This window comes from Echiichthys vipera (genome assembly GCF_963691815.1).
Source record: "Echiichthys vipera genome assembly, chromosome: X".
Taxonomy (NCBI): Eukaryota; Metazoa; Chordata; class Actinopteri; order Perciformes; family Trachinidae; genus Echiichthys; species Echiichthys vipera.
This window is the reverse complement of record NC_139825.1, coordinates 12,627,254-12,653,500: the sequence shown is the minus strand read 5'-3', so window position 1 is coordinate 12,653,500 and position 26,247 is coordinate 12,627,254. Positions and strand designations below refer to the sequence as shown.

The 26,247-nt window shown below is 43.2% G+C and overlaps 1 protein-coding gene across 1 annotated transcript in view; it reads right to left on the bottom strand.

The window, feature by feature from the left end:
* igsf21a (immunoglobin superfamily, member 21a) overlaps positions 1–26,247 on the bottom strand; it is a gene marked incomplete at both ends in the record, with an annotated part of 253,389 nt that overhangs the window by 104,850 nt on the left and 122,292 nt on the right. The window contains one exon of the mRNA XM_083938799.1: positions 11,312–11,430. Coding sequence (XP_083794925.1) covers positions 11,312–11,430 — 119 coding nt within the window. The remainder of the gene's footprint in view (positions 1–11,311; positions 11,431–26,247) is intronic.

The following is a 26,247-nucleotide window of genomic DNA, read 5'->3' as shown; positions in this document are numbered from 1 at the left end:
ATAATTGACCTACAGGTATTCAAATCAGAATAACATCTTAAAGTGATTATTTTATCGCATTCCATGTGCCGGTGTTTTAACTTAATGTTGCCATAATGTAAAACACTTTTATAACAGGTGCTGCATATGAAACGACCTGCATCATTCTCCAGACTGTGATCAGAAAGCACAAGGGAGACTTCTCCACAGCTGAAGTTGTAGCTAGCTGCAGCGCTATAACCCCTGTCATTGTCCACAGCTGCTGATAAACAGTGTGTGCGGCACTTTGCTTGGCTCTCAAGGTGCTGTAATATTTATTTTCTGACCAACTGCTCATACTGAACATTCACTGACTCCCCTCTGATGGTCCATAGAAGCACACCATCTCTCACACACACACACACACACACACACACGCGCACACACACACACACACACACACACACACACACACACACACACTGCAGTGTGTGCTCCCAAAGAAGCTGCACTGCTGTTTCGCTAGTATTAAGAACTGCCGACACCAGGGGGACATCAGGTTAGTTGTCCCAGGACACTTGTCCCAGGTAAAGATGTAGTTATGACATAATGTCATTACAGGGATAAGGTTAGTCTGAACAGTATAAGGCTAGATTGGATTGTATAATGTTGATATAGTATTTATTTGCTTTAGGTTATAGAACAAATGTTGTTTGATTCCTATAAAGATGAAGCTTTCACCCTGGGAATTGGGAAAAGTGATCAGTTATTGTCAGGTTTTACATATGCTTGGATTCGGACAGATATAGAATAGAATAGAATTACTTTAATGATCCCAGACTGGGAAATTATTTTGTAACAGCAGCAGTAGTGGGTCAGCAAATAAAACCTTTGTACATAACAAATGGAATCAAATATATACATAGTGTATATATACAGTGCACAGTGTGCTATAAACAATAAACAATAATAATATATAAAACAAAATATGCAAAATATACTATAACAATAATAATATATACAAAACAAAACAACAACGAAAAACAGTAGAGAGAGGAAATGTTAGGATGCAGCGTCTGTATCTGGGCAACAGCGGAGTGGATGACGTCACAGGCCAGCGCTGCATCAGCTGAAGGAGGAACGTAAACACCGATAATGATGGCAGACCTGAATTCCCGGGGCAAATATAAGGCCTCATCCCTACAGTCAACAGTTCAATGTCCGGGGTACAGAAACTTCTCCCCACGCGAACGTGTCCGGGACCACACCACCTCTCACTCACGTATAGTGCAATCCCTCCTCCTTTTTTCTTTCCACTGCTTGTCACGTCCCTGTCCGCCCGAACAGCGCTGAAACCGGGAATCGCCACGCTGTGGTCCGGGATGTGTGAGTGAAGCCATGTCTCCGTGAAACACAACACACTGCACTCACGATATTCCCTGTGAGCCTTTATCAGCGCGGCGAGCTCGTCTTGTTCCCCAGAGACCTCACGTTTCCCATGACGATCGCCGGTACAGCCGGTCTTGGTCTCCTCCTCTTCACCCTCCGTTTCATTCCAGCTCTGCAGCCATGGCGTCTCCTCCGCAGCTCCTTCAGGACTTCAGGTCTGGCTCCGGGCAGCAGTACAGGTTCACACAGTGCAATCAGCTGGTCGCGTGTGTAAACAATGAGCTCAGTGATGCGCTCCTAGCCCTCCGTTGCTAGGGTTAGCAAAACCATCCCAAAAACAAAAACAACACCAAAAGTGCCGTGAAAGTTAAAAAAAAGAAAGGTGTTCGTCCTCTCCCAGTCTCCGGAGAAGAGTCGCCAAAAGTTGACCAAAAAACAGAACACAAACACAACAAGAACTTTAAAAAAACTTAAAAACCCACGGGAGCTGCTGTTACAGGCTGCCACCTAGTATGTAGTAGTAAGTAAAAAAAAAAATAATAATGTGAAAAATAATATCATATTATTTTTAACGTAAATGTATTCTCTATGGTATTACCATACTTTTTTGTAAGGGTACATATAAGAGTGGGTGATAAGACGATATTAGATTGTGAAGGCGTGTTGACGATCTGCCAAAGCAGAGCAATCGTTGTATCATCTATTGGGCACTTTCTATCCACTGCTGTTCTCTGCTCTGCACAGACGCATCAGTTTTTTTTTTCCTCAGCCAAATCCCAATATTGGCTAATTCACCTCATGCACCGCCCTAAAGATGTGCTTATTGATCGATCATAGCTAACTACAGGCAGTGACGAGGATTCCTGGCTGAAAAAATTAAAACGACACTATTGTGTCTTAACAGCATGCAAACATGAGACTATTGCGTCACATCAGTGCGTAGGGCAAGCTCCAGCATGCCCCGTGGTGCGGGGGAACCCCGTAATGGTAGGAGCCCGACACTGCACACAGTGCCCACTTGCCGTGTATTGTTTTGTGTTCGTGTTTGCCTTTGCGCTTCAGTTATAGCCTACCTGTGTGCCCCTTGCTGTACCCTGTAGCTATGTCTGTGTATGCACGCCTAGCAGCAGTAAAAGCAAGTCCTGTGCAATGTCAGCCTCGTTAATATACACAAAGTGAGTACATAACATGACCCAGATGATCTATGCTGTGCTTTAGCATAATCCTCCCTCTTCCCCCTCGACTGCTTCTTGCTTATACATAATTACCCGTCAAATATTTCGTTTTGTCTGACTGTTTTTGAACATTTCATCTGACTTAATCTGCAGTTAACACCCCGCATCAGCCTACAGTATTTATTGCCTGCCTCTCCCGATATAGCCTTAGGCCCAGCCTAAATTATTTATTTTCTTTATAACTGTACGCCCAATGTTCTGAACACATTTTGGAAAAAGATGTGTGTTCTTTAATGTCTGTATTGGTTAGCGCTGTTAGAAAAAGGCCCTTTGAGTTTAATGAACCCCCAGTTGCTTAACAGACATGGACAAATATTGACACAGATGAATATGGACACAAACAGCACTCCTATGACATTTATTTTGATAAAGATATTCATTGTTTCATATACAGCAAATGTTAATGCATAGACAGTCAGTCAAGGAATGTGGAATTCCGGGGGTTAAATCTGCAAAAGTGAGTGGCCTATGTTGATTTGTGTGAGGGGCCTCGTGATTGGACTCTGCAGCCGTGGTCTCCTAATGTGTTTAACAAGGAGGCACCGTCCTCACTTCACAGAGGCCGCCTTTAACACAACAAATCTTTTCAACCACCTAAAGAGACAGCATCCTAAACAGTCTGCTGATGGTGAAACAGCAAGGAGTATATATATATATATATATATATATGACTATCTTTTTACATAGGGAAATACATTGGCTGCACTGTTCAGTAACTTGCAAAATAATTAAAAATCAATGTGAAAAAAATGTGATAAATTCATGATCTTGATTGTACTGTAAACAAATCGTGATATGATATTTTTGCCCTATAGCCCACCCCTTGGTACATACAGTACAATGAATGCAGGTTGAAGCTGATAAACAACATCTCAGGCCAAAATATTGTATCCTCTGGCATTTTAGTGGAAATAATATGAGCAAATGAAGCAAACAGATTTTGTTTCGTGTGAAAAATCTCTGGGTATGAAAGCAAGTTTACTCATGAGGCTACAGCCTTGTTTAGCATAGACTGCCCCACTGATGAGTGCTTGGTAAATGTCAACTGAATGAGGCACTGAATAAGCAATAGTCTTCACTGTTTGTCAGATGGCAGTTTAAAATTCAGTTTCTAAATTAATGAAGATCCCAAAACCTCAGGTAAAAGGAAAACACCTCTTTTTTTCTGACAGAATTCTAACAGCATGGAAGGAAGAGACAAAAACCAAAAATCTGAGAAATTCTTTAGCATTGATAGATAGTGATGAACAGACTACCACTTCAATGTTGGGTAGAGAAATCCTTGAGGAAGCCCATGGGTTGTTTATTTTTGCCTCAATTATCACCCCATGGTTTAGCTCAAAGACAGACATTTAATAATTCATCTGCTCTTCGAATTAATTTAATTATTTTTTTCCCCTTCAATTGGCTCCAAGCCACACGTTTTATCAGCGCTGTGAGCTGCTCCCAGTCAGCAACTCTGAATGGTAGGAGTAGTAAGCAGAGATAAGGAGCAGGATGGGGTCACATAATTTAAAAAGAAACAACTATTCATTTCTAGATAAAATGATCTCAAAGGCAAGTGTGTACTGTTAACTATGATCAAGATACAAGATGATATTATTCCATGTGGAAAACAGTTGATGTAGTAATTTGTCACAAAATAAAATAGAGAATGTTGTTGCTTTCCGCATGAAACACTTTTGCACAAAATCAATTGGACAGGTTGCGATACTGATAGCGCACTATAGGACATTAAGTGTGATGAGCAGGAAGGTGACACAGAAGCTAAATGAGAGAGTAATGGAGAATCACATGAAGGACTCTTGAACAATCCCCTATGGTGACCCAAGGCATGCTTAAAAAATGTCAGGGAAAGTACTTCAGAATACAACTGATGAGTCTGAGAAAATTGGCATCCTTTCTGAGAGCTGAGAATCAGGCCACTGCATTTGAGACACTCTATATGTCAGTTTTGGCCAAGATGTTCTCCTCACTTCCCGAACAAGTACAGAACACAGAGGGAACAGCCGCTCCCTAGCAATCCATCAAACTCCACAACCCATACGAGCCTCTCTGCACACAAGCACACAAACAGTTGCACACAATTTTTAAACTCTTCCTACTAGTACACTGAACTGCTGTGTCTGCAGGCGTTGCTGTCTTTGGGCTTGGCTCGTACGCTATTAATCCCACCCATTTATAAACAAACGGCTAAATATACACAGTGCTTAATTAAAATTGGGCATCCATTATTGAAGCGAATCCCAGTTTTATGGGATGAGAAGGTAATTAGTCCCTCTACAACTTAGCGCTCCTCTCTGTTTCTAGGGGTTATAAATATCAGGCATGCCGCCTCACGAAGGGTATCCTTTAAATTACACCTGCATCCTTAGAAGGTTAGAAGAAAGGATTTCTGAAGTTACGTGACATGATGTTTAAACAGAAGGGCTATTAAGATGTTCTTTATCCAGTGGAGGAGTTGCAACCTTACAGTCATCTGATAAAGACAACAACACAACAACCTCAATTGTCAGACACTATGCACATATCAACTATTAGCTGGCTTCTCAAGGTCAGGCTGCCATTGAGGAGACAAATAACCTTTCCTTGTAATCTATGGAATGTCACATAGGAATCACATTGGTAATAACAAATAATGACCCTATCTCAACCATTGGCAAAAGAGGTATTGATTTATTTCATCCACTCAAGCCAGATATTTTGACCTTAGCTTTACAGGGATGGATATATCAGTGTTTGCAGAAGGATTTTTGAGACAAGTCAGAAGTCCATCCCTCAAATCACAGTATCCTGGATTAATTATGCTGTAATAACATCACATAGTTTGTGCTGGCTAAACATGCATATTTCAAGTCCACTATTAAACGTCTAAAAGGGTGCCCAATCTTGTTATTTAAAAACCCAGCTTGTTTTCATAATTTCCTTATGTGACGTTATACACTTGAGGTGTCTCACAAAGACCTGCATTGACATTAAAATAGATCTGATTACAGCAAAACCTTAGGATTGTAGGACTAAGAGACTTGCAGTTAAATCTAAGTCTAGTTTAGTGGGAACATAATCCCATTATCTCATCTCTTTCTAAAATAGAATACTTTGAAAGTTTTTTCAATATTCTTGTTTTGCTGTTTAGTTGGTCTTTTCACTAAGACACAGAAAGGATATTATTATTATATTGTTGAAAAATAATTTCATCTGACTTAGTTACACAGTTAAAGCTGCTAGAACATTGTGGGAAAAATAACCTTCACAAACCATGCATCAATGTTGCTCTAAGCAGACTGGTTGTTTGAAATGTAAAGAAGATTTGTATGAACTTGACCATAAAGTTGCATGTGTTGTTTTCCTTTGTAACACAGGCCTAAAGGTAACAGATATTTATTTATATATTTAATTATATTTAATTATATATGTTTCAAACATATTTTCACATTTAGGTCAAAGAACAGCTGAGATATCTTCATTGACACTATTGAAGAGAGGATGGTGGTGGTCAAAGGGCCAAACTATTGCATTGTCAATTCTGTGTATTTACATCTCGCTGAATGTATTCTCTACAGACTGAGAATGATCTGACAGTAAATTCAATAGTCTAATAAGGATTCTTCCATCAGCTAATTTCAGCATGTTCTCACGATGAACATCTCATCCATAACCTTTCCGTTCAGATGTGGATTTTGAACTTTGAGTTCAACAATGAGTGCTTCATCATGAATTATCATGCATCAATAATTATATTTACAGCTCATTTCGGTTGAGGGATAAAATGTATCTAATATAGTACATAATAAAGTGCCCTAGTTAAGGGTACATCTTGGTGCTGCATCTTATTCATGTTCCTCATTATTAAGCTAAAAGCTTGGCGCAATTGTCTAGGGTATATGGTATACTATAGTGTACATACAAAAATAAAACAAATGGAGAAAACAGAACACTCCAACTTATAACTCCCGAAATCAGTGATGTATTTTTATTATTGTATTGCATTTATTATTGGATGTGACTGGAGCTAAATTGTTTATCATAGTATGTCTATGAAAGCCCCTTTAGTGAGGGATTGTTTATGGCCTCTGGCTTAATAAAGTTGATATATGCTAATGCAGTGCAAAAAAGCAAATACTTTAGAAACTTTCCAGAGAGTGAAGGACAGTAGCGGAGGTATCAAGAGTTCAGGGTTTAGCCTTTAAAAACTGGATGATTGAATTTCTTGGCAGGGGATTCATTAAAATGATAAGTCTTGTTAATGAAGCCCTTTAAAAATTAAAATACTCTCTGTGTACTGCTTCCTATTAATTAACTTTTTTCCCTCTCATTTTCTTTCTTTCTCCTCTCCACTTTTTTCTTTACTTCCTACTGAACTTGACACACTAATAGGTTATGAATAATTCTGTTTCAGTTTAGATGGCAATTAGCCACAATGCCAGAGGCCATTCTTCTTCCTCTCTTGTGGAGTGGTGATTTAAGACCCAGCTGAGTTAGGGTGCTCCAACTCTCCCACCATCACTCACTTCATCCCACCTAACACTGAAATAGGAACATTTAACAGAGTAAATCCCTTACCATTGATAAAGTATTTCACTGACAACAATGGGGGGGGGGGGGGGGGGGGGGCACTCAAACAGAGGCACGGGATTGGTCATCAAATAGAGCAGAACAGAGGGTCAAGGGCTTAGTTAAAAGGAAATTAATGTCTAAGTCAAAAGGAAACAAAAAGAAACATAAAAACTGTAGGCAGTTCTCAAAGGCACAAAATGTGATAATGGGGTAATAATGTCATATGGTGACTTTCTTTGGTGTTCCACTGAAAAAAATAACCATTGCTAATTAGCCATAGGACCACATGGAGCATGTCTTTGCTGCTGGAATTGATACATCAGAGGCAAGCGAAGCAGCTGTCGTTACGGGGACTTTAATTCAATAATTACAGCACTGACTGAGCAATAGGCTACAGGCGCACAAGGTCCTTTAGTGATTGAATGAGATATAATGGCAACTTATAATGATAATAGTGGTTGTATCACAAAGGCAAGAAAGCAAAGATTCATCAGTATTAAATCCATGTGATTGACCAAGATGATCTCATGGGGAAGCATATAAATGGTACGCCACTTTTCTTATATAACGTATTTCAAGCAGATCATTTAACAGCCGGTTCTCATTCCCAACATATAGCATACGGAGACTTCCAGGACTCCTTGATGTTACTTTTATGTGCCAAACCATAATGTTTGTAGGAAACATTGCCCTATTTGTTGTTATTCATCTGCAAAGGAAGTTGTGTTGTTTGAAACGACTCTAGGACAAATAAGGTCAAAGTTACAGAACTGTTGTGATATTAAACAATGCCATGAGTACTAACATGAAGAAATCAACTAAGAAGTATATTTAAGTTCATCTCAGTCTGTATGCCTGTCTCGTAGGATCTTATCATATGTTATTATTTTAACACATTATCAAGATATATTAGGTCAGTATCACCAAATGATTATTTTAACATAAGAATATGTTATTGTAGGACCTCCAGAGGAAGTGCTGTTTAAGGAATTCTTTGTGTCTGGTTGGTCTGCTCAGTGTCCCAGTAAGGGAGTCGTAGATAAAGACATTTTTAAACTGTTTTTGATAGGAGATAAGGTGTTTTACAACCTCAACCCTCCTAGGGTAATAAAAAACCCAGAACTCCAGAATGAAGGACCCCTTTTAACCTAAATCAACATCAAATCTGACCGCAATTCGAACCGGAGGAGCTGTCTTAATGAGATGGACTTTCATTAATAAAATCTAAGCAACAGAACTTTTCGTAAAAGTTTGGAAAACAGTTAAAGCTCGATGTTTCATCGCAAATGGCTGTTCAAAGACATTCTTGCAAGTGTGTAACAGTATATGCATTATTTGTATCTTGTTGTGATTATGTTTATGTGGTTTCAGAAGTGCAAAGTCTCTGTCTAATTCCCTGAAATAATTTGTGTTTTAATAATAGGCCTGTCACTCAGTATCTGTATCTGTTAAACTGTCTGCCTAAAGATTTTGGTTAAATTGGATATCAGAAAGCTTAATAATGGAAAATCAAACAAAGATAGTTTAATCTCAGAATTAGAATTCCGGCGTAAAAAGCAGTTGATTCGCTCAGAGCCTAAGGGTTGGGCTAAACCAAGACCCCACCTCCTCGTTCAACTGTGAGATAAAGGAACAGACAGAGGTGTCCTTAACTCACTCTTCTGCATCTCCTCTTCATTCTGGCTCTCTTGACCTCTCTCTCTTCACACCCCTCGCTCTCTGCACCTCCTCTCCTATATCTCTACCTTTTCGCACCTCTGACCACCCCTCCTGCTGTTGCATCGAACTTGCGACTTCAGCCCCACAGAACCAATCAGAACCCTTTTGTCAACCCACAAACCACCTCCAGAGGCAAGCCACCTGAAGAGCCACGACGGGACCCGACGAGACCCGCCGATCCAACTGCGCAGCTGACCCAGTCTACAAACCGAGCCGAGGTCCACCAAACACCGGGACGAGGAGCCACGGAACCTGCATCAGTACTGTAAGACGCCAGGGCGACTGTAATATCAACGGCAAAGTAAGGTTGGCCTTTTAATGCAACTCTTGGTAAAACGTTGGTGACACTTAAATTCTGATCCGAGTTCTGTTGGCAGGCTGATTAGAGCTAGCTTCAGTCCGCCAGTGATATTATAAACCAGCCCCGTAGGTCTGAATCACTCTGGTCTTAAGCTTTTTATATCCACATTTAACCCTTTTCACTTGTCTATTCAGTGTTGATCCTGTATTCTCCTTGTTATGTAGTCAAATAAATGTTTATAACCTTACGTCGTTGTGAGAGTCTTCCGCTCTGTGCAGAAAGTGTTGGTCACTGTGGTACGAATCAACGCGTTCAACACGAGACTGATACAATTTAAACCATCAATTACTTTAAATAACTAACAGGTATTAAACCTTCACCAAAGTTTAATAAATATCCTGTCTTATTTTGGTGTGGTGCCCTTACTTCGAGGTAAAATAAATCCTAAATTTTAACGAGTCGTGTTAATTCATAATTAATTCTTTGACCGATATATTTTAGCCATAATAAAAGTAGGCTTAATCTCCTACATTATTGTTGGTGGTTTTTTTGTGTCACTGACAACATTTCCCCAGGATTATTAACTTAGAGAAAAGTTAACTTTATGTGTTTATTCACTGCTCGATTCATATATATTTAGCCTGGTGCTATAAGTCATGTGAGGACTCATTGTCTCAATCCACCATTGACCTTGAATTTAAGGAGTAGATTCTCACTCACTCTGTCTAAAGACTGTCTTTAGTCTTGTCTATTGTACAGTCGTTTATTTTTCATCATTATCTTTTAAAAGTAACTTTCTGCCTGACTTTCAACGAAATTCAGTGTTTCATTTGTAACATCTATTAATCCGTCAAATGACGTTTTTAGTTAGTAGTCGTGTTTTTGAGAACAAGCTTATTTTATCTTGGCTGGTTAAGTTAATCTTTAGTCAACATCGCAAAATTACCCTTTAACGTTTATATCAAAATCTAGCTTTCACCAAGAGCTTGCAAGAAGAGACCAACTCTCATCCACCTACTCTAAGCTGTCCCTGCAGAAGTGTCCAGAAAGACATTTGGCTTAAAAGCTGAAGATTTAGGGTTCACAACAAAAGTGACCCTTTGATGCTGAGCATCCGTTGCCACGGCAAAGCGTCCCCTCTTTAGAGAATGTCCAGTGCCGCCCCAGTGGACCGCCGCACTGCTGCTTTTGCCCTGCTGCTTTGGCCCTGCTGCCCATGGCCCTGACAACTGGTCCTGACCTGCCTCTGCCAGCCCTGGCCCCAGAAAAGCCTGGTGCTCTCCATAAAAAGCTTGAAGCTGTCCTGGAGCTGAGACATCTCCTTTCCTTTTGGACTTCCCTCCTCACAACTGAGTTGGTGAGATGCGGTGTTGGTACTTTAATGAGCAGAGCTGGTGACCACTGGCCATTTGATATTATACTTTACTTCCCATAAAGGTATGATTAGAAATTGCAGTTCCATATCATAGCTTTTATCAAATCATAGCTTCTACCATATCATAGCGTTATTCTAATGTGTGTCATTTTGTGTCATAATCTATCATGTATATTATGTCTATAAATATATTTATATTTTTGTATTAAAATCCCCAAAACCCCAGCTGTTGTCTGTGAGCTTTTCATTCTGTCTGCAAGACAACACTGAAAGTATGTTTTCTTAGCTCTCAAAAATAAAGTGCAGTGATACTGTGGGAAATAACCAGAGTTTTCCGTCTTTCTTTGTAAGTGTTTCTTAGTCTATTATGTAAATGCTTGGTTTCTGTATGTTGATCAACACAACAGTCAAGCTGTGGATAGGTGCGGGAGAAGGCTCTATGATGTAAAGCCTTTGTTTCTGTATGTTGATTAACACAAAAGTCGAGCTATGGATAAGTGCGGGTGGATTGTGGAGAGGAGTCACATGGGGGTTGCAAATGGTGACATTTGGTGGTCGCAAAACATTGATAACATCTACTGGGGTCATAAACATTTGGTAGTGTGTTTTGTTGTTTTTGTTACTTTGATGTCCTTGTGTTTGTAAGGTGCTTTGATGTGACTGTATATATGCTGAAACTATCTGAAAAATGGGAGAGAACATGGGGAAGCGTCTCTCCTGTATGCATACAGCTTAGTAAATACATGATTTGTGAAACACTTCTTTGACAATACTCACACATAACAGTGAGAAAAACATTCCCTGAAGCCAGGACAACCTTCTCCCTTGTTGCCCGGTCGTAGATGCCCACATGGCATTCATAAGGCCCGTTGTCTGAGATCCGCACTTCCGGGAGCCTGTAAAATACAACAGTTATGGGTTTATGATTTGATATTAATTTTTGCAGTGAAACAATATTAACACAGTGGTGCATAAATAAAACCATTTAATTAGGAAATGCGTAAATTACTTAAATAACAGCATATATATATATACATTCACAGGTGTTTCAGATGGGGTGTGTGTGCGTGTGTGTGTGTGTTTGTTTGTCTGTTTGTGTGTCAAATATGTGTGCCGACAAACATCATTCTACCATATATATGTATATACAGTATATACTGTATGTATATATATATATATATATATATATACATATATATATATATATATATATATATATATATATATATATACCTGTGGCGATTGCTCTAAGACTGCAAGGGAAGCTCAGCTTCCCCCTAAAAAGTGGGGAAATATGTACTGTTCTGTGTACATTTCATTGACTAAATACATGCTAGAAAGCCTTCATCTTTCCCCACAGCGCCACAGAACTTTACACAGCCAGACGCTCAGCTTCTACTGACTTTAATGTGGAAGCGTAGAGTGGGTTGTTCCACTGCAGCCAAACTAGACGGTCATTGGATAAATGCTGGGCTTCGTCCCGCCCATCGGACGCTCAATGTCTCTGGGGGTCTATGGGACAGTGGGCTGGCCCGGACGCTCTGCTTCTGCATGATGATTGGATGAGCTGTCTGAGGCGGAATCCTTTTTTGATTGACAGCTAAGTGAGCGAATCAGCCATCTTGAATAATAAACATCCATCAGAGCATTTTCCAAGTTTTTCATTCCGTTGTTCTGAACCGTTCCGGAGAATTCACCGATCCCCAGCGACTTTACCGATCCCCAGCGACTTTGTCTTTGTTAAAAACGACTAGCGTGGTCTTTCGCGATTCAATGTTTTGTTCGTTTAAAGAATGTTTGTCTGAACATTTTTCTTGTCAGTCTACGTTGGAATACAAGTACAGTCGACAGGCTTTATTAGACATATGGAAAAGCAAGATCTGCAAAGTTTTGGAACCAACAACAGAGACGCTAAAAGAGCCAACAGAGACGCTAAAAGATGCAACAGAGACGCTAAAAGAGTTTGGACTGCTCCGTCGGCCTGCTCTCACACTGGACTCGCCTGCTACCCCTCTCCCAGACAGGAGGCATCGGAAGCGGTGTGCGAAGAGGGGCAAGCGTGGAGGTATCCGAGCCATACTAGAGGCTAGTCCAACTCGACCAGCCATTCCATCTATCTTCCTGGCAAATGTACAATCATTGGACAATAAAATGGACCACATCCAACTACTGAGATCAGCGAATCGAAAAGTGAGTAACTGCTGTGTGCTTGTATTCAATGAAACATGGCTAAATTACAACTTTCCCGACTCTGCTGTACAACTGGAGCAGCTAGCCTGCTACCGAGATCATCATCGTAGAAGGAGGGATCTGAAATGCGTGGTGCCGGGACGTGACGGTGGTATTCAAACACTGTTCTCCACTGGCGGAGTTTAAGATCATAAAGTGTTGTCCTTTCTATCTGCCCAGAGAAATGGCTGTGATTCTACTAGCTGCAGTCTACATCCCTCCCACTAACAACAACAGTGATAGGAACGCTGCACTAAATGACCTGTACCAAGCCATCAGTGAACAACAAACAGCACATCCAGATGGTTTCACTATCCTCACAGGAGATTTTAACCATGCTGATCTCAAGACTGTACTGCCGAAATTCCACCAGCACGTTAACTTTCTAACAAGGGAAGTTAACACCTTGGATCTGGTCTACACCACACACAAAGGAGCGTACAAAGCCACCCCCCTCCCCTACATCGGCCTATCTGACCACCTTACTGTTATGCTAATGCCAGCATACAGACAAAAAATGAAAGCCACCAAACTGGTTCTGAGTGTGGCCAGAGGGAGCCTCCTCAGCTCTTCAAGACTGCTTTGACACCACAGACTGGGAGATGTTCAAACAGGCAGCCACCTACAACAACAACAACACAGACATTGAGGAGCACACAAACACTGTGACCTCCTACATAGCCAAGTGCACTGATGATGTGACCCACACCAAGGACATTGTCACTCGGGCAAACCAAAAGCCATGGTTGAAGGGGGACATCCACAGGCTGTTGAGGGCCAGAGACAAGGCTATCAGAGCTGGAGACGAATCTGGCTTGAGAACAGCAAGAGCAAATCTCTCCCGGGGCATCAGAAAAACAGGATCACACTCACAGAATAACATCCCACTTCAACGACAGCAAAAATGCACGGAGCATATTGCAAGGCATTCAAGCTATCACGGACTATAAGCTCGCACCAAAGAGCTGCGAGAATGACACCTCTCTGCTCAACAACCTGAACAGCTTATTTGCACGCTTTGATGCACAAAACAACACTCGCCTTCAGAAAACCACAACACCTCCCCCATGAACAGACTCTGTGCCTGTCTGCTGCCAGCATAAAGAGGACACTCTCTACCAACAATGCCCTGAAAGCAACAGGCCCAGACAACATTCCTGGTATGGTGTTGAAAGACTGTGCAGAGGAACTTCTTCAATGACATCTTTAACACCTCCTTGAAGCAAGACATTGTCCCATCATGTGTATACTTCCATCTGGCTGCAGGTACACCATCCCAGGACCAAAACTACTAGGCACAGGTCATATGGGTATTCCCAGGCTGTCCTGTTGCTAGAGACATCGCCACCTAAAGGTCTGTATTGCTCTGTATTGTATCACATTGTATTGCATTGCAGATCTACCTCATCTGTCTACCTCATCTACGCATGCGCAGCGTCGCTTGTTTTCACTGGAATTCCCGCCACTTTGGCTCCGGAAAATATTGTTTTTAACTTAGTTTTTCATTTCTACATTTGGACTCACTCGTGCCCAGCTTTTATTGTATTTACTTCTTCAAACCATGGACCAAAGCTTTTTAAGCTTCATCAGGCCTGTGGTTGCTTCTGATTACACCGGAGAAGTAAGACAAGGAAGTTGTGACGCCGAATCGCACTAGCACTTACTCAGTGGGATCTGAAAACAACTGGTGAAGTGGGCTGCCTGCCCAGGAGTGAAGAAGGTCTTCCTAGACATTTGTTTCTAGAGCCAGAATTAAACTCACCTCCCTGCGGTGGTTCTGTTTCCCGGGGTGATGGATCCCCAGCACAGGCTGCGATATGATGGCTGTATGCGAGTCCTGTCTCCCCACGCTCTCAAAACTGAGGGAGAACGTCTCTGGCCTGAAGGCTCACCTCATGGAGAGGGACAAAATCCTCCTGGATTTCCCTGACGTCGCCTCGACCCAGGCAAAGCTCCTCGCCCATCTTAAGGCTTCTGGCGCTGGTGACCGGCCGCCCACAACACCACCCTGCTGTGGACTGGCTCCATCACCACCGGATCTCCGACACCAGCACTCACCGAGTCCCGCTGGCACCCTCCACGTCCTGCCTTCGCCCCGTAGAGTGGCATTGCTCCACCAGGGAAGACGGAGCGGTGACTCCGAGTCTGGTGAGCTCAACTCCACTCAAGCCGAGTGAACTCTGGTCAGTGGTGATCAGGGGCACTGGGGCACGCCCATCTCTCCCTCCTCCGACTCCGGTTAACCACTGCATAACAGGTTTGACGTCCTAAGCCCGCAGGTTTTCCCTCCGCTGGGTGAGAGCTCCAGCTCGTCCCCGGGATCCGTCCATACAGCCAGTCGTGGCTCTCGCCGACCCAGGAGCCGGGGTCTGCTTGCCCAACCCAATCCCTCCCCTCTGACTCAGTTAGGAGCAGCCATGGGCCGGTGTACCTCCAGGCAGCCAGTGGAACAGCGCATCCCCTCCGTGCTGGTTGTCGGGACCTCAATGGTCAGGCACGTGAGGGTACATGGCAGCCAGACCTTCTGCCGCCCTGGAGCCTGCGTCAAGGAGGTTGAGTCATCCGCCCTCCAGCTGTGTTCAGAGCACAGCTCGGCCTCCACGCTGGTCCTGCAAGCCGGTACCAACAATTTAAAGAACCACCAGTCTGATGTCCGCAAGCAGTACTTCAGGTCCATGGTGGACCTCTTGCTAGACACGGGGAAGCATCTGATTATCTCGTTTTTTGGTGACGTCATGTACAGCCGCCTCCGCCAGCTGCACCTGTGGCTTAAAGGATACTGCAAAGTATTCCATTTGTGGACAACTTTAGGGCTTTCTTAAACAGACCCATGCTTTTTAAACACGATGGCCTGCACCTTAACCAGGAGGGGTCAAGACTTGTATATGTCAACATTGACCTGACTGTCCAGTCCTGCACCACCACCACCTCCTGACAACCCAGGATCAGGATGCAGAGTCACAGTTTAATACACATATCTGCGCTTCCCTTACCACAGACGCACAGGAAGCAGAGTTGCAGTCTTAGACACCTCTCCGTGCTCCTGTGGATCACTTTCCAGCTCATTATCCTATACAAACACTGTGTGCCTCACGGTCATCTATATTAATTAATTAAAAAATTAAAAGAAGAAGAGCTACACAGAAAAACTTCATACAAATCAACGACAAATCTGCAATATTGCAAAAATAATCAGAAAAAAAAATGTGGACTTTAAACATCAGATCTCTGTCATCTAAAGCTGTATTAATAAATGATCTGATATCAGATAACCATATTGACTTATATTTGCGTCAGTCTAAATGAATCCACTCCTCCCAGTCATATTGACACTCATATTCCTCGAGGCCGTGGCCGAGGAGGAGGTGTTGCAGCTATTTATGACTCAGGCCTATAAATCCACCCTAAACCTAAACTAAATTACAATCCATTTGAAAGTCTTGTTCTTGTTCTTTCACATTCAACCTGGAAAACTGTGCAGCCAATTATACTTATAGTGTAACATGCTCCTGTTCCTTACTTTGAGTTCCTATCTGAATTCTCAGAGTTTCTGTCAAATTTAGTCCTTAAATCTGATAAAGTAATCATTGCAGGAGATTTTAACATTCACATGGATGTTGATAACAATAGCCTTAGTATTGCGTTTATCTCTCTATTAGATTCGATTGGTTTTTAGTCCGAGTGTACATAAACCTACTCACCGTTTTAATCACACCCTCAACCTTGTTTTGGCTTATGGTGTGGAAATCAATGACTTAATAGTCCTTTCACAGAATCCTATTTTATCAGACCATTATTTAATAACTTTTGAATTCATATTACAGGACTACTCACCTCTGGGAAAAAGGTTTCTACGCTGGTAACTAAATGTAAGGAATGGATTGCATCTGCATTTAATTTAATGCCATATCCTAATATTCTAGATTCCTGTACCAACGTTAGTGGTGTGGTGTGGACACCGGTGGTCAGGAAAGATGTCCGACTGAAGAAGGAGGCCTTCCGGGATATGCTATCCCAGAAGACTCCGGAGGCAGTTGCAAGGTACCGACAGGCCAGAAGGGCTGCAGCCTCTGCTGTGTCAGAGGCAAAGCAGCGGGTGTGGGAGGAGTTCGTAGAAGGAAGGACTTTCGGGCAGCACCAAGGTGCTTCTGGAAAACCATTCGACATCTCAGGAGGGGGAAACGGGGAACCGTCCAAGCTGTCGACAGTAAGGACGGGACGCTGGTGACCTCAGCCGATGAGGTAGTCGGGCGGTGGAAGGAGCACTTTGAGGAACTCCTTAATCCGACTAACACACCCTCTTTTGTAGAGGCTGATGGGGAATCATTGTCAATGTCCCTGGCGGAAGTCACTGAGGTAGTCAAACAACTCCACAGTGGCAAAGCCCCAGGGGTTGATGAGATTCATCCAGAAATGCTGAAAGCTTTGGGTTTGGAGGGGCTGTCTTCGTTGACACGCCTCTTCAACATTGCGTGGAAGTCTGGGACAGTGCCAAGGGAGTGGCAGACCGGGGTGGTGGTTACTCTTTTTAAAAAGGGGGACCAGTGGGTGTGTGCCAATTACAGGGGTATCACACTACTCAGCCTCCCTTGTAAAGTCTACTCCAAGGTGCTGGAAAGGAGGGTTCGTCCTATAGTCGAACCTCAGATTGAAGAGGAACAATGTGGATTCCGTCCTGGACGTGGAACAACGGACCAGCTCTTCATTCTCGCAAGGATCCTGGAGGGGGCCTGGGAGTATGCTCATCCAGTCTACATGTGTTTTATGGATCTGGAGAAGGCATATGACCCGGTCCCTCGGGAGATACTGTGGGAGGCTGCGGGAGTATGGGGTGAGGGGGTCACTTCTGTGGGCCATCCAATCTCTGTACACCCAAAGCGAGAGCTGTGTCCGGATCCTCTGCACTAAGTCGGATTTGTTCCCAGTGGGGGTTGGCCTCCGCCAGGGGTGCGCTGTGTCACCAATCCTGTTCGTGATTTTCATGGACAGGATATCGAGGCGTAGTCGTGGTGGGGAGGGGTTGCAGTTCGGTGAGCTGAGGATCTCGTCTCTGCTTTTCGCATATGATGTGGTCCTGATGGCATCGTCGGTCAGTGACCTTCAGCACTCACTGGATCGGTTCGCAGCCGAGTGTGAAACGGCTGGGATGAGGATCAGCACCTCTAAATCTGAGGCCATGGCTCTCAGCAGGAAACCGATGGATTGCTTACTCCAGGTAGGTAATGAGTCCTTATCCCAAGTGAAGGAGTTCAAGTATAGAGGGGATGATGGAGCGTGAGTTTGGCCGGAGAATCGGAGCAACGGGGGCGGTGTTGCAGTCGCTCTAACGCACCGTTGTGACGAAAAGAGAGCTGAGCCGGAAGGCAAAGCTCTCGATCTACCGTTCAATCTTCGTTCTTACCCTCACCTATGGTCATGAAAGCTGGGTCATGACCGAAAGAACGAGGTCGCGGGTACAAGCGGCCGAAATGGGTTTTCTCAGGAGTGTGGCTGGAGTCTCCATTAGAGATAGGGTGAGAAGTTCAGCCATCCGTGAGGAACTCGGAGTAGAGCCGCTGCTCCTTTGTGTTGAAAGGAGCCAGTTGAGGTGGTTCGAGCATCTAGTAAGGATGCTCCCTGGGCGCCTCCCTAGGTAGGTGTTCCAGGCACGTCCAGCTGGGAGGAGGCCTCGGGGAAGACCCAGGTCTAGGTGGAGAGATTATATCTCCACACTGGCCTGGGAACACAGCACGGATCCCCCAGTTAGAGCTGGTTAATGTGGCCCGGGAAAGGGAAGTTTGGGTCCCCTGCTAAAGCTGCTGCCCCCGCGACCCGACCCCGGATAAGCGGATGAAGATGAGATGAGATGAGATGAGATGAAGTTAGATCCATGGTATAACTCACAAACCCGTGAATTAAAACAAATATCATGAAAATAAGAAAGTAAATGGTGTTCTACGAAATTGGAGAATTCTCGCTTAGTTTGGCAAGAAAGTCTAATAACATATAGGAAGGCCCTTCGTAATGCCAGAGCAGCCTATTATTCATCTTTAATAGAGGAGAATAAGAACAATCCTAGATTTCTTTTCAGCACTGTAGCCAGGCTGAATGAGAGCGACTGCTATATTGAGCCATGTATTCCTATAACCCTCAGTAGTAACGACTTCATGACCTTCTTTAATGACAAAATTATAACTATTAGAGACAAAATCAACTCGCTTGGCACAAATTTTTCTTCAAACCAAGGAACATGAGAAACAACTGTACAACCCATAATATTCTTGGACTGCTTTTTTACAGTTGACTTTCACAAATAAACCTCTACTATTTAGGCATCAAAGCCTTCTACTTGTCTCCTAGACTCTATTCCAACTAGGTTACTTAAAGAAGTTTTATCTTTAGTTAGCACTCCTGTAATAGATATGATTAATATGTCTTTATCAGCAGGTTATGTACCACAGTCTTTTAAAATAGCTGCAATTAAACCTCTTCTCAAAAAGCCTAGTCTACAAGGAAACTGCCTGTTATCACAGACTAATTCCACTTCATAGTCGGGGAGCCAAAGTCTCATTAGCTTAATACAATGGGTTAAACCTGACATAGCCTGCCATACTTTTTATTTGTCTTTTTTTCTATTAACTTTGACCCTGAAAACCAATAATTTGACGGTGTTCTTTACCACTCATACTGTGGACAAAGGACACGGTGTGTGCTAAAGTGCCCTCTAGGAGCCAAAATGCGTCCTAAAGTGCTCTCATGGTAGCCAAAACACGTGCTAACCTGCCCTCTAGGAGCCAAAATGCATGCTAAAATGCTCTCCTGGAGCCAAAACGTGTGATTAAGTGCCCTGCCCAGAGTTATTTTTTCTTTGAACGTTGTCACCACATGTGCTCTGTGCTTCTGGAATGCATTAATTGACAGCTTACCCAACCCACAAAGGATTTAGGGAAAGTGTTGATTTTCCAAAATTTTTTATCAAAATATAAAGGATGCATACACTAAAATGGCCACAATCTTTTTTCTCAATGTTTCCGGCAGAGCAGACCCTCCATTTATCAGAAAAAACATAAATAAACCCAATTTATTGATCTAATGAGACTTTAGCTCCCAGACTATGCAGTGGAATTAGTTTGTGATAACAGGGAGTTTCCTTTTAGATTGAATCTTAAATCATGTGTAATATGTCTCATATTTGAATTTCTAGTAGGCTTTTAATCAGAATGTCTTAAAACTTCCTGGGTGAGACAATGGGGTCATGAACTATAACCCGCAAGTGGAATTAGTGTGTGATAACAGGGTGTTTCCTTTTAAATTCAATCCAAAATAATATGTATTACACTACTTGAATCTTTATTTGTCTTTTAATTTGAAAATGAGAATGTCTTGAAACTTCCTTGGTGACACTGTGGGGTTGCGTTATATAACCCTGTATTTGAATTAGTGTCTGGAAACAGAGCATTGTTCAAAATTCCAATAAAATCTAATGACATTAGCTTACATTTGTCAATTCGCTGGGTTTTTATTTTGAAAGTAAATATCACAATGTACGCTCCAGATGCGCCAGGCACTCTAGACCAGGGGTATTCCACTAAAACACAGAGAGGTCCAGTCAGAGAAAATTTATTCAAGTAAAGGTCCGGAACATCATGTCCAATTTACGTTTGTGTGTTATATGTTGAAGAAGTCGTATCAGCGTCTGCATGTAAATAACAGATAAATAAATATATTATAAAACATTAACATTAACAATATTTGTCACTTAGTATTGAAGTGCACAAATACACAATCCCTCTCAAGAAGCGCTGCATCTTTTTAAAAAGAGAAAATAAATACAATAGCTCTGGAAAAATTTAGCATCTTCAAACAAAATTCTTAACTTGAGAGAAATCTAATTTTTCTTTAACTGTCTCACAATCTCAACCACTTTTACAGTAACAATCTTTACAAATCCTAACAATTGAACACTTTCAGTTTCTCTGTCTTTCCCTCTTATATTCCACTTCACTTCTTTCTGTTGCTCAGTGAGAGAATTGAGCTGTAGCTTTTCCTGCAAGGGTTTTAAATCTGGGACTAAATGGTGTCAGGGCCATTCTCATGCACATGTGGAGGTGCTCATTGGTAAGCCTGGACCGATATTTTGTCTTAATTATGTTCATTGTGGAGAAAGCTGCCTCGCAACTGTACGTGGAGCCAAACATGGTCAAGATGTACAGGGCCACTTTCCTCAGACCTGAAAAAGCTGACTCAGAAACCATTTGGAACCAGAAAGTGGCAGGGTCAGCTCCTCTGAACTGCTCTTTCAGGGCAACATCTGCCTGGAGATCAACCAGTTCTTTTTGCAGAGGTGCAGCATTAGCCCACTTGAAGAGCTGTGTGACTTCCTTTGAGAACCCCCTGACATCTGTGATGAGAAATGGGTTCTGAATGAAGATGGTGAGCTGCTGTCCAAAGCAGAAGCTGTCAAAACGTTTGCTAAAGTTAACAATCAGCTTATTAACAAAGTCAACAAAGGCAGACCCATCTCTCTTTCCCTGAACCTGGTCCTGCACTGCTGGGAAGTGGGCACAGTCTCCTTGCAGGTCTTCGCTGAACAACTCTAGTTTCCTCTGAAAGGAGAGCACAGCTGTTATCAGTTCACAAATAGAATTGTTCTTGCCCTGTAGCTTCATATTCAGTGTATTCAGATGTGAAGTGATATCCACCAAAAATACCACATTATTCATCTTTTTCTCATCTTTTAAAAAGAGAGAAAACTGTGTTGCCTTCTGACTCTTCAGCGCTACCAAGACATCTGCTACCTTCCTTCTGATGGACCAAAACCGCTCCAGAACTCTGCCTTTGCTGAGCCATCTCACATTGTTGGGCAGCAAAAGATCATCAGGGTTTGCTTCAACATCTCTGAGGAATTCTCTGAGCATACGATGCTGATAGGAGGTGGATGCCCTGAGAAAATGTATCATTTCCATTATTGTGTTCATCACCTCAGCATGCTCATCTGACAGGGTGGAACAGAGGACAGACTGGTGGATTATGCAGTGGTATGCAATGAGCTCAGGTTTGTCTTCTCTCAGTCTTGCTACAGTTACTCTCTCTCTTCCTGTCATGGCAGGGGCTCCATCCGTGGTTATGGAAACCACTTGTTTTGGCTCTATTCCTCGCTCTCTTAACATCTCCTTAATGGCCTGGTAGTTGTCCTCTCCTCGTGTACTGGTCTGAAGGGAAGTCACACCCAACAGGTCCTCACAGAATGTGTTCTGGTCTTTGTTGAATAACCTAACATAGACTAACAATTGAGCATTGTCAGAGACATCAGTGGACTCATCTACAGCCAAGCCTACACATGGTGCCTCATGGATGGCTTCATTCAGCTGGGCTAGTACATTCTGTGTTAAAACCTCACTTTTCTTTGTGGCTGATGATGCTGACATAGGTATTTGCGTTATTTTGTTACACAACTCTTCTTTTTTTTCTCCTTCATATAAGGTTTCAGCTACTGCACTCATGCACTCCTTGACAACCCCCCCTTCAGTAAATGTTTTTTTGTGTTGACCTAAAATCCAAGCAACTCTGAGGGAACATTCATAAGCACGTTGTTGGGCAGTGAATCAGTGGGTCAAGATCCTGGTGGACTGGTCATACTGGGCTCTGAGACTGCTTATTTTCTGCATCCTCAGCTCGGTCGAAATCTTTGTGCTTTATGTCATAGTGGCGCTTCACATTGCCACTTTTAATGAGAGCTACAGTCTCGGAGCATATCAGACACAGTGGTTTTGTACTGCGTGAGGGAAGAATGAACAGAAATGAATCTGTCCATTCCAGACTGAAAGCTCTATTTTAGCTATCAACTTTTCTTTTCTTAGATAGTGCCATCTGTTTCTCTCTGATCCAGACTCACTTTCTGACCGTCTGTTTCTCTCTGATCCAGACTCACTTTCTGACCGTCTGTTTCTCTCTGATCCAGACTCACTTTCTGACCGTCTGTTTCTCTTTGATCCAGACCTACTTTCTAACCGTCTGTTTCTCTCTGCTCCCGGCTCACTTTCTGACCGTCTGTTTCTCTCTGATCGAAACTCACTTTCTGACCGTCTGTTTCTCTCTGATCCCGACTCACTTTCTGATCGTCTGTTTCTCTCCCTACTCCCGCTTCACTCTTCCGATCGTGTGTTGATCGTCTTTGATTTTCTCCCTGTCTCCAAATCACTCCTCTGATTGTCTCCTCTCTCTGTACTGCTTTCTTTATCGTCCTTTCTGTCTCTCTGTTGTCCTTTCATCCGTCATTCGCCTCTTAATTTTTTGACTGTGCCACTGTTTGCTGCCTGGAATGCAGAGACTTGATTAGCTGAGTAGCATCACATGGGATGACTTAGCTCGTACGTGATTGGTCAGTTCATTTCCTGATCTGAACCGGAGCAGCCGTAAACACTAGAAAAGCTGCGACGAAAAGCTGCGCACGTTAAATCAATTTATCCCGTCAAATTAATTTACCGTAATAATAAATGTATTATAGTTCCGGGTCCGTACAGGATTGCCTCTGGGTCCGGACTCGGACCGCGGTCCACCAGTTAGTGAACTATGCTCTAGACGCTTCATTCGCGCCACGTCTTGTCGCGCCATACACTCCATTCGAGCTGTCTCCACCTGAATCGCATGTCATTGCGCCATTTACAATAATTAAAAAAAAATGTCTGCAGGACTATTATGTAACACACAGTTATCCGTCATCATCCATCAGGGCAGACCATTCACACTCATATTCATACCTACGGGCACTTATTTAGAGTCCTCAATTAACCTACCAACCTGCATGTCTTTGGACTGTGGGAGAACCCACGCAGACACAGGGAGAACATTCAAACTCCACACCGAAGAGCAATCATTTATGAGTGTTTTGAGTCCTTTAGTAGCTAAAGTATACTAGTATTAGATTGGTGGCGACTGTAAAGCAGGTTGTCCACCATTCCATTCGAAAGATCAGCGGTTTGATCCCTGGCTCCTCCAGATCTGCATGTCGAATGGCCTTGGGCAAGACACTGGGACCTAAATTGCTCCCCGTGCTGCGCATGGGTATGTGAATGTGGTGTGAATGTTTAGATTAGATTAGATGGTATATAGATGTCAACTGCCATCAGTGTGAATGTCTGAGCGAATGTGATTAGTGTGAAAGCGCCTTGAGCAGTCAGACGACTAGAAAGGCACTATATAAGTACAAGTCCATTTACCATTTACCATGATTAATCCCCAAAACCCCTTTCAGTTATTTCCCCCCACACAAATCCCTCTTTAAACTTTGTTCATGTTTCATTGCTCTTTGAATCATTTCGTCATTTACTTTGTTTTAAAATTACAAACTTCATTAATCAGTGAGTCCTAAAAAGATGATTAGCAATGGCCTAAGGCAACATATTACTGAAAAAATGCAATACTTTTCCACAGCTTTACAAACAAAACTCAATATCAGCACAACATAAGTATGGTTAATATGCAACCAAGTAATAGAAGAAACAAACAATTTCTAGCAAACGACATTAAACACACTACAAACTCACCTATGCACCAGAAAACAACACATACACGGTGGAGATCAACAGCAATGGGCCCCCATGGTTGAGCAGAAAAAACAGCACACCGCAAAGAGAGATCGATTGTCCCCAAGGAGTTGCATCTGAAAGCTTTTTCCTGTTATGTAGAGCTCATCCTGCCTACAAATGCAAGCAAATGCAACTGCCTAGATGGAGGGTGAAAAAGCGCACTCTTGACAGAGCGGCGTCCGATAGCTCATCCAGTCAATCGCTGCATCAAATTAACTAGCACATTGTCAGATACTCTTTCTGGCCTGAAGCCGTATGGATGAATGGGTCAAGCCTATGAAAGAAAGTCAGTACACACTTGGTGAGAAACAGAGGCAAATTGCCTCAAGTACTGGATGCAAAGAGAGCTTTGTAGTCACTCATGTTTCCTTAAGAAATGATCATGAAACAAAATGACAAGGATCATGCTGTGATTCTCTGAGTGTCAAGGGAGGTGTGATTGGCTTTGTGCTGGCTGTTTACATTATAGTAAGTGCTGATATAGCTCCTCTCATTGTTCATATCCACAAAGCTCTAGTTCTGTTGTTTGCTATCCATACTGCATTCATGAATTCAAATCCACATAAATGCAATGGGAAGAGCACAGCGATAAATAGGTAGAAAACATGAAGGTATTACTGGAACAAGAGTAAGAGCCAACTAAGGGCGCGCTCACACTATCCTCCCGGACCGAGACCCGGACTTTAGGGTACTTGTCCCCCCTCCCTCTCCCCCCCGCGCCCCAACCCCGTTTGTACTCACACTACCTGGGCCTCGGCCAATGCTTCTTGCTGTCCATACGCCTTCAAGCCGTAACACGTCACACGCGTTGATCGCGTGTGTGTGGCTTTGTTTCCAGATCTTTCCGTAGACCTCAGAGTTTTTGTGCGTCTTGTCGACTGTTTTTGAATATTTTCATCCGACCAAATCTGCAGTAAACACTCCACCTCCGCATCACACCAACGTGAACCTTTCACCGCCATTGTTGTTGTTGTTAAATGTCCGAACAGGCGCACATAACGCTACCGCCGTAGGGCTCGTGCTCATGCTCGTACACGTGCACACGCTCGTGCTCGTACATGTGCAAACGGCTCCGCTAAAGCCCACCTCTTTCAAGCGGGCCGTGGCGGCCCAGCTGGCCCCAGTTGAGCGCGGAGCGGGTGCGCTCACACTACTTAAAGGTACTAGACTTTAGCTGAAAAAACGGTTTTGGCCGCGGCCAAAAGGATAGTGTGAGCACGCTCTAAGAAAGCTCACACAAAATACTTTTCACTGATTACATGAGCTCTAAAGCTCCATTCTATGTGCACTAATTGGGTTGTGTCTTAGAGCGCACTCAGGAGCGGTACACTTGCTGGTCACGGCCCGTTTGGGAGAGGTGGGCTTTTGTAAAGCACGTTTGCACATATACGAGCACGAGCGTGCGCACGTGTACGAGCACGAGGCCTACGGTGGTTCTGACGTCATTTTATGTGCGCCTGTTCAGACATAGAAAAAAGAAGGACGGACCATGCATGGACATTTAAAACAATGGCGGCGAAAGGTTCACGCTGGTGTGATGCGGAGGTGGAGTGTTTACTGCAGATTTGGTCAGATGAAAATATTCAAAAACAGTTGGACAAGGTCTATGGAAAGATTTGTAAACAAAGCGACGCATCACGATGACGTCAATCAATGCGTGTGACGTGTGACGGCGTGATGATGTATAGGCAGCAAGAAGCATTCCGCCGAGGCCCAGGTAGTGTGTGAGTACAAACGGGCCTGGGCCGCGGGGGGGAGAGGGAGGGGGGGGGGTGGTACCCTAAAGCACGGGGCACGGTAAGGATGGACAGTGTGAGTGCGCCCTTACTTACTGTTTTATTCATGGCCAATTTAAGAAGCAAATACTTTACTTATCACTCCCAAGGAACATTCCAGCAGATACTCAAAGACCGACCT